Source organism: Leuciscus leuciscus (assembly GCF_965113295.1).
Source record: "Leuciscus leuciscus genome assembly, chromosome: 21".
Taxonomy (NCBI): Eukaryota; Metazoa; Chordata; class Actinopteri; order Cypriniformes; family Leuciscidae; genus Leuciscus; species Leuciscus leuciscus.
Window position 1 is genome coordinate 8,999,842 of NC_138745.1, and position 9,915 is coordinate 9,009,756.

Genomic DNA, 9,915 nt, shown 5'->3' on the forward strand with positions numbered 1-9,915 from the left:
AAAGACGTGAAACTCACCGAGTGGTCAGGGGTGTTCACTGATATGTTCACTCAAAAATCGCTGAAAAAGATGCATTCCAACAGGTTTTATCGTAGTTTTTGTCCAACTCCATTGACTTAATAGGACGTGCTGTGAGACCGCAGCACCTTTACGGTATTACTCCGCCGCTTCTTCTTCTGCTTCTTCTGTGTATTCAATGAAATGCCAGTGGTTTGCTTGCAATTGGCAAAGGTGCATTATCGCCACCAACTGGGCTGGAGTGTCTATTATTCAAGCTCTCAACGGAAGAATCACGGGTGTGACGCGTTTGGCAAAATAGGTCCACAAAAGCTAAATAAACCTAAAATTCTCGGGACAGGAGCATGTGTCCAAATTTTAATCTTAACCGTTCTATTTCATCAGATACGATCTGTAAACAGGGCTTTAAGTGTAAAATACCGAACTTGTCCTTTAACATTAACAATTTGAGAACAAAGTATAATTTGCACGGTTTGAAGTGATATAAGCGATCGTTAGATTTAATCAGCGCGATTTACTGCAATACTTTTTTCCCCTTAGTTGGTCAGAACAATTTAGCTTACTTGTTCAGATGACATTTTCCGGTGAAAATTCTTATGTTGGTCATACTTCCAAAGTAGAATCTGTGATTGCGAATGACAGTATCCACACCGGCGCGGCGACTGACAGCCACACATTCTCCTCAAAATATTGGATTCATCCGCACTGGCGCCATGCCGAGGCACAACCCACGTAAAGTTGATAATTCCGTGAATAACTGCAATTGCAGATTTCGAACAGAGATGGCGACAAAGATGAAACACTACGGACTGCAGCTTTAACAAACAGGATTTAAGGGAAATTTTGATTTAACATCGATGGCCAAGAATTTTTTTTATGCTATGGTGAATAACCGGTGTGGGGGTTGATTTTTGTTTGTTTGTTTGTTTGTTTGTTTGTTTGTTTGTTTGTTTGTTTAAAAAAGAACATAAACATTGGTTGTTACATAAAAAATTATTATTGATTACTGGTATAGGTCACATTTTTTGTATTACTGCACTTAACATAAACTGTGTAAATTTAACATCTGTTGTTTTTGTTTGTTTGCTGTTTTGTTCCTTTTTCAGGTGCGATGGATGATGTACTGGATTGTCTTTGCCTTGTTTACAGTAGTGGAGACCATCTCAGATCTAACCATAGCCTGGTGAGTCTGACACTCGAGTCTTCCTTCACACCAGCGGCACGTTTACCTGATTACAAGTGATTCATGTCAGGCTAAAGAAGCAAGCCGTTTCATTTAAGATCTTGTTTTTGTTTCCCTAGTCCAAGGAATGCAGGGAAGCAATCAGGGTTTAATGAAACGAAGTTGCTGTTTTAATTTAGAGTAGCACAAATTAATTTGTTGGAATACAGCTTTAATGAGTGTAATTATGTGAGCTGATAAATCTGATGTAACGGGGGTCCTTGTATCTCTCTTTCTCTCCTCTGATCTAAAGGTTTCCCCTCTATTACGAGATCAAGGTTGCGTTTGTGATCTGGCTTCTGTCTCCCTACACGAGAGGAGCTAGTGTCATCTACAGAAAAGCCCTCCATCCTCTGCTTTCCTCCAAAGAAAGGGTGAATCTCCTCTTCACATTTATCTACCTCTTAAAACACTGGGTTTGCAAAGCACTTATATTGTGTTAGTATTCACCATACTGCAAAATGAAAGGTGAATTTGGGCATTATGTTTCTCTGTTGTTCTGCAACCTTATAAGAACAGACCACCAGTGGTCTAGTACTGCTTTTCATTTCCAGTACTGTATTATTATATTATTGCTATATTATATTGTTTGATACTGTGCCTGAAGACCAGAAAGGTCTCAATCTTGTCCTAATATTCTTGAAGGAAATTGACGACTACATAATCCAGGCAAAAGAGCGAAGCTACGAGACCATGGTGAACTTCGGCAAGCAGGGACTGAGCATTGCTGCAACTGCTGCTGTGTCTGCCGCTGTCAAGGCAAGTGTGTGTGTGTGTGTGTGTTAAAGATAGACAAACAGAATGAGAGAGAGCTGTTTTGACAGTCAACATGAAATGAAAATGGACCCTATTTACTTTTTATTGATGCACTTTCATGATTTTCTAAAAAATATTCATCACTGCAAGTTATTAAAGAGAAGAAAACAATATTTGTCTTTGTAATCTTTCATCTTTATGTAATAACTTGCTTTTCCTCTAAAACAATGGCCAAATAGCTGTAATAGCTTTGGAAAGCTATTTATGCATTATTTAAGAGACTGCTGTAGGTGATGCAGCCTTTATTGGTAATAATAATAATAATAATATCTTGCTAATAGTTAACACAGTAAGTTACTCTTTTTATATATTCTGTTTCACTCAGAAATAAACTACCATTTAAAAGGCGGTCGGGGGTTATTTAGTTTGGGGTTTGCAAGATTGTAAATAAAGTAAATGGATACGTTTATTTAGCAAGGACATTACATTTATAAAAAATTACAGTAAAGACTGTTCTAATGTTGCAAACCATTTCTATTAAAATAAATGCTGTTCTTTAGTTTTATGTTCTTTTCATCAAAGTATCCTGGAAATATCCCCCAAATATAAACCAGCACAAAACATTGATATTAAGAAATATTTCTTGAGAACCAAATCTGCATATCAAAATGATTTCTGAAGGATGAAGACTAATGTAGAGAGTAGTGGCTACTGAAAATTCAACCAATTCCTGTCATCATAGGAATGCGTTACATTTTAAAATATATTAAACTAGAAAACATTTATTTTAAATTGTAGTAATATTTCACTATATAATTTCTTTTTCTTTTTTTTTTAACATCATGTACTTTATTCCAAAACTTTATAAAAAAAAATCTTACTAATCCCAAACCTTTGAATGGTAGTGTACATCACATTATGAAAGTAAAATTGTTGCAAATTATGTTTCATATATGCAATGTTTAATGTAGCAAAGAGCACAAGTGCGCTGGCACAAATCTGCAATACCATCCATAAATGACACGCTAATGACTTTCATTTGCAAGCAAAGGTCACTGTTCTTTTGTGAAACCAACCCAAGGCCATTAGTATTCGTAAAGGAAATCATGCTGATATACTAATCAGAAGCAGATCACAGGGCTGCTCAACAATGCTCCAGTTTTCATTTGGCCACTGTCCTGCCCAGACTCTGAAAGCATGACGTTATTGAAAGGCGTCTCTAAAGTTAAGAAAAGGCTTGTGTCAATCTCTGTTTTTGAAAGCTACCATATTTTCCCTTTCTTATCTCCTTTTCCTTCCTTTTACCCTCCTTCTGGCATGTTCTTTCTGTTTTATTTGTGAAATCTCTTTGGTGATGATCTTTTTCTTGTTACCTTGTACTGACATATACTGCCCTATAGGAATACTGCAGCCCTGCTCTCTCCAGTGCAGGTAATTCCATAGAGTGTCTACAGCATGTTGTTGATATCATTTTAACAACTTTTAGTTCATTGTTTCCTTTTTCCATTTTTTAAATAGTTTTTCCGTTTTTTCTGACTCAAACAGGGTGTTAAGTACTGCTTGTATTATCTGATATTTAAAACATTTGTGTTATGAGGCCTAAAATGTTCCCATCCAAAGGTAGTTTTTTTTTTTTACGTCTATCTTCAATTAAGCTCTCTTCCAAAACCAAGAACACTGCATATTACCGTTATTTTTCATAAAATTCAAAATCCAATGGCCAACTGGTTTGTTGGTGTTTGTCTGTGCTGTCTGAACTGGCCAATAGAATGCAGTTGTCACTCTCGTAAAACATGTCCTTCTAGCGCGTTTACACTGGAAAACAATGTAAAGTTAGTGCAGTGGAATAAAAAACTGCATTCTGTGTGAACCGGCCCGAATTCATTGTTTAATTAATAAATGCTTTGCTGACATGCAAATGCCAACCCCTTTGAAATAGAGAGTCATGTGAGGAGCGCTATTTGTTCCAGAGGTTCATATGACAATGGAGCAGGTCACTAGGTAACAGGTCACTTGGAACAGAGCCCAAATCTTTTAAACATTCATCCATATATGCATGTTGTGATGATGTCATAATGGAAGCCCATGCAGCCTTGTTGCGCTCCGTTAAAGCTGTTCTGTGTGTTGTCAATGTCAGCGCTGACATGTTTATCGTAACTGGGGGTTGTTTTGTCTCTACAGGGTCAAGGTGCCATCACAGAGAAGCTCAGGAGCCTCAGCATGCACGACCTTACCCAGATCCCTCACGACGACGGGTATTCATCCTACGGCTCCAACCCTGCCAGAAGAGCCATCATGGACCAACCCGACGGAGCTGGTATATCTTACCTCAGATTAATTATTAATATGCCATCCTTTGTTTCCTTTCGCACTGCTGTTTCTCTGCTGCGTCCACAACAGAAGGCAGATGTCTTGCTCTGCCTGTTCAGTCACAAACTTAGAGTATTTTTATTAAGCTACTACGTTTCAAACGAGCTTCCAATGCATTACAACATCATGTCTAAAGATGTCGAACAAATTCAAGTGAGCTTTAGAGGTGATCGCACAAATATTTTATCACAACAATGCTCTCTATCAATAAGATTTAAACAATAGACTGTTGTGCAATAACTGCTCCATCAGACAACATGTTTATTCTGAATGTGCTTTTTCACCTGCGAGGTTTCAGACACAGCCTTTGTGTGACACCAAACACAGCAAGCAGGAGCTGGGAAAGCATCTGTTGTGCAAGTAAAGCCATAGCACTTTCATAATGATATCTCAACCAAATCTCACACGCTTTTGGAAATCACTGCAATGTTAACTGGTTTTCAAGCAAATGGAATGGATTCGGTGTTTGTCTCAAGCAACGGAGGGTTATAAGTAATAAAGGCACATTCCTAGCATGAAAGGTATAGTCTAGTGCCGCTTTGTGAGAAGATGAAGAGGAAAAAACAGCTCAGGGAGCCTCTGAGCAGAATACCTAATGTGCTTCTATCTCAGTATGCTAATGTGCCCGCCGCGTTTGAAATTCCGCTGGCATCCAGGTCATTTTCATCTCATCTGCAATGAAGCCATCAGAAAGCCAGCTCCTCCAAAATGGCATTCCCTTTCAGAGGCTCAAAGCCAAGGTGAAAGATCCCGACTGATCAAACGAGCTGCTAATTGCAGTTTGAATTTAAAAACGGGGGGTAGCCTATGAAGAGAGAGGCTCGAGTGTGTTATTTATTCGTCCACCCTTTAATATTGGGTTTTGCTTTTTCTAAAGATGTAGAAGTCCGCTTTGAATGACAGGCATGACATAAAACATGCCTGTATATATTTTTATGCTCTCCTGTCAGTCACATTCACACAAGTACTGGGGTCTGATACTAGAGTGTTTTCGCTAGCAATATCATTTTAAGCATTGTGAATATTACAATGATTTTAATGTATTTATTATTTGCCCAGTAAGTTTCCTAGAGTGTGACAATTGTCAGTTTTTTTATTTTATTTTCCATTATCTTAATCTCCAAGAATCAAACGGAAACCAATTTTATATGTATATGCACACACACACTTACACACACATTAATTAGCTGTATCGCCTACAATATATTACGACTGTTATTCAGATGCTCAATAAAATTCATGCCAAGGTTGAGAGAAGTTGTATCTCTCCTGGTTATAAGGCAGACTGGCCTGCAGAGCTGCTAACAGTCTAAATAACAAAGACATGTCAGCCGTGTCTTTATATTTGTCTTCTTTCAAATCTCTTTCTGCTTAGTTTGCACAGGGCCTTAAAAGAATAGTTCTGGAAAATGAATTGCATAGTTTTCCAAATCCCACGGAAGTTGTTATATTTCAGTTATTGAAAACAGCGGTGGGTGTGGAAACAAACAAAGGAAGGCTTTTCAGAACCATTGGTTTCTGTATATATTCTGCCCCCTGATGGTGGAAAGGAGAACTGCACACACAATACTAAATTAATCCTACAGTTCTGTGCAGTGCTGTATGGTCGTGTTATAGCCTGTCTTTTGGTGGTATCATTCTGGTGATGGAGTGTGCAGTGAATCTGCTCCGGCTGGATTGCCTTTAGGCGTCCTGGCACAGGCTGTCTCTGCCTAGCTCCCAGCGCCACCCGGGGAGCCCAGAGGTGATGGTGCCAGGAGCGGCCTGAACCCGGCAGCTGCTCTCTCTCTTTCTCTCTTCCCCCGCTTGTCCTTTCTCCGTGGCTGAAATCACATTCCCAACCTTCACAATAAACTAGATCAGTGGTTCTCAATCGGTCAGTCGTGACCCAAAAATAGATCTGTTCTAATAGGGTCATGGACAAGGAAAAGCAATACTAAACGCAAAATAATAAACAAATAATCATGCACAGTTGGATAAATAAATAGGCTTATCAACTTCTTAAAATGAGGAGAAAACACTTCCCATACCTTGTGGTTGACGTCCAATCAAACTCTGCTGTATTTTGGAAAAAGTTCATCTGTTTGTGTACTTAACACAGGTTTCCTATCCAGCATAATGTCACCTTAGTCATTTTGCATATTGTTGTTCCTATGCTGTAATATTAATGTATTTTAGCCTTCCTGTAGTTTAAACAGTAGAGCCTGGTGCTAGCAACGGCAAGGTCATGGGTTCGATTACCTGGGAAAGCAAGAACTGATAAAAATGTATACCTTGAATGCAATGTAGAGATGCACGATATATCAGCCACCATATCGATATCGGCCAATATATATATATATATTCATTTTTAATGTTATTGTTATCGGCTCGATAAGAAAATTTGTCCGATTTATTAAAGCCGATATGTACTGGATTATTTCCTTCAGCTGAGACACTTATGCGCACTGTTTGCCATGATGCTTTTGAATTGCTTGAAATATGATTGGAATCACTTTGGAAAATACAGTTAAGTGCAGCACGTGCAGCGCAAGTCTGTCACATAGGCTACATAAAATTCTAATGAGAACATTATAATTATAAACACTATTTCATGGCTTTTAATGATGAGACTTTTGTTTTTGTAATTAGGCTCTCAAAAATTATTTAAAAAAATTGGATTTCGATGTATCGAAATATATATATTTACCAATATATCGTTTATCGGCTTTCAAATATTATCGGTTTATAAGAAGTTAACAGTATAGGCCAACATTTTCAGATCGGTGCATCTCTAATGTAATGTTTTTCTGCTCAGTCTTCAGTGTAGAACATATTGTGTAGTAGATAACTTTAGTTCTTTGTTACTTGGTCTCCATTTGATGTTGGTGTAAACTCTGTGTCTTGAAGGATAAGCTTTTAAGTAGCACTGATCTCGATCATACCTGCTCTTCTGTCTGCTGTTATGTATGATCATACTCTGATCTATATGTTCATCTTGTTTTCTTTTGTAGAGTATTATCATAGTGATGACAATGACAGAAGTGATGACGAGGGGAAGGCTGTGTTCTCTGAAGATGAAGCCGTGTCTCATCATGGGCTCAGACGATCTCAGAGCGTCAAAATAACCCGCTCAAAAGTGCGCAGAGATGTAAGTCCATCTAAACCCAATAGCACATCTCCATTTTGTTCTTCCAAGACTCAATAACTACATAAACATTACATTAAGGGTGGGTTGCTCCAATAAGGATTATATTAAGCACATTTTACAGCAAATCTAGGATTTGTTGATCTGGGCTTTATTTTAAATCGAGTTGTGTTGCACCACTTAATTTTAAACACAGATTAACAAATCGGGGATTAGAATAATGACCTTTGATTTAAAAACTGATTTAAACAGCAACAATGTTAGTGTTACATTTCCTTCTTTTTTGACCACCAGAATAAAAGATTTGCAGATAAAAGAAATAAACTTGTAAAATGTCTGCTGTCTTTAAACTGCTATGTAGACTATAGAGGACCGTTACTGATCAAGCAGGCAATGAAAACATTGACGTCATTTCAACTGAAACAGGAAGCTAAGGTGGGACATATTGAATGGCTCCTCCTGCTTTTCAAATAGCCAATAGCATTTAGTTTACCTCACAGACTGCACATCATACTTGACAGCACCATGGAAGCGAATCCGAGCGCTGATGATACGTTGGATTCAATAGTAGAGGTGTGAATAAATTCTAGCCATTTCATTCTTAACCAACATACAGTTGGTAAACGGAATAAAACTCGAGCGTTTGAGCAACAGAACACAAATCTCCAACCCATATTGCTCTGTAACGAACATATTCATACTAAAAGCTAAACTTAAATTTTTGATTTTAGAGGGTCTTTAAATCCAGGATTAAAATGATGGTTTAAATGCAAACCTGCTTATTTTGGTGCAACTGAATTATTAGATAAACCTTGATTTAATCTAGATTTAAGATTAATCCTTATTGGTGCAACCCACCCTAAAAGACTTCTAATTGCATTTTTCTAAAGCCACATATTATTTTCTATATATATATATATATTTTTTTTAATTTAAAAAACTGTTTGTCCACAGTTTGAAAGCAGCAGGTCAAAAAGATATTTCCTCGTCTGAACATAGCAACACATTACTGTCATTTTTTTTGTAAATATAAAGGACAATAATTATATCATCATAATCACATTACAGTAACTGTTGTACCAAAAACATTGTGTTAAATGTAAAATTCGGTTAATGTAAAACCTTCATTTACCATACAACAATCAATATTTGGTCAAAAGCTATATATATATTTAATCAATTATGCCCTTTTTCCTCTGTTGCATTGCGTTTTGATGACACGCGTATGTTGCACGCTGTAAGAAGTCGCAACTCACACAGGCTGATTTGCAAAATTGAAATTTTCACATGAATTTGATTTGGTTACATTTACAGGTAAGAATAGTATAGTAAAATGTAATTTATGCATGGTGGGATCACCCGTTATTCAAATGCATTGTTTTACTAATGTAAAGTGACGTCATTGATGGAAGTTCGCTGTGTCGTTTTTATCATTCATCAGATCATATAATCTTGAGATTATAATTGTTCATAGCTTGCCTCTTCATTTGCGGAATGCGTGATTTAATTCTGGTAACAAATGCTTGTCATTCATTGGTCGCAGGCACGTTATGGATCTCTGAAGATCAAAGGGAGGAAAAGACCAGGGCTCAATGCCTTGACTTACACCAGCATGGAGAACTGAGCTGACTACTGATGTGCGGGAAGATGTGTCCACTTTATCAGACAACCAGTGTGTTCATATTCTTCTCTTTTCATAAGGGCTGTGGACTATGTTTTTTAACTTTTTCATGGATATACCAACAGATCTATTTATTACTTCTACCAGCAAATGTGTACATACAGTGAGTATTATGAGCTTGAAGTGTATGGGGTTTGACTGATGTCTGTATTTGTAATGCATGGCTTCATTGGTCTGAATTTGACATTCAGATGTCTTTTGTTTCAGTATTTGCATTTAGAAATGTTCTTTTTGGATGTGGGTTTTTATATTTCTGTTTTCGTTCATCTTTTGCTGCCTTTTAGTTTTAAGTCGTTTTTACAATTGTAGTTTAGGTAATAATTCTGATTCTTCAAAACTTGACAGTGATTTGTTAGCATCAGACCAAAATTTTATCTAATCAGTAATAGAGAAAATACCAAAGAGAACAAAAGGCGGTGTTGTGTTCTTGTTGACTTTTTAGATGTTTTAATACAATTTTCAAATGTGTAAAAAAAAAAAAGAGAGAGAAAAAAAAAAGCTGACTGTTTTCTTTATTATTGATGGTACTTGGGTTTAAAGGAAACCCCTTTTGCACATTCTTTAAATCCTCGATTGAAATCCTTCAATAATGGTCTCCATGCAGAACGTTCTTCATCTGGGAGGAAGACCACACTAATATAACATCTCTGTGGGTGTGCAGGAACTGTGCTGGTGTGTGGATCGATGTGTCATTCAAAATGAATACAAATTATGAATAAAGCTGGAATGTTGTAATGCAAA

General features: G+C 37.1%; 1 protein-coding gene across 2 annotated transcripts in view; it reads left to right on the forward strand.

Annotated features, from left to right (window-relative positions):
* The window catches only part of reep3b (receptor accessory protein 3b), a 34,350-nt gene extending 24,435 nt beyond the window's left edge, over nucleotides 1–9,915 (forward strand). For both annotated transcript variants that reach the window (XM_082151565.1, XM_082151564.1), the window contains 6 exons: nucleotides 1,125–1,201; nucleotides 1,494–1,614; nucleotides 1,886–1,999; nucleotides 4,178–4,313; nucleotides 7,360–7,496; nucleotides 9,037–9,915. In XM_082151565.1, coding sequence (XP_082007691.1) covers nucleotides 1,134–1,201; nucleotides 1,494–1,614; nucleotides 1,886–1,999; nucleotides 4,178–4,313; nucleotides 7,360–7,496; nucleotides 9,037–9,117 — 657 coding nt within the window. In that variant the 5' untranslated portion in view covers nucleotides 1,125–1,133 and the 3' untranslated portion in view covers nucleotides 9,118–9,915. The remainder of the gene's footprint in view (nucleotides 1–1,124; nucleotides 1,202–1,493; nucleotides 1,615–1,885; nucleotides 2,000–4,177; nucleotides 4,314–7,359; nucleotides 7,497–9,036) is intronic.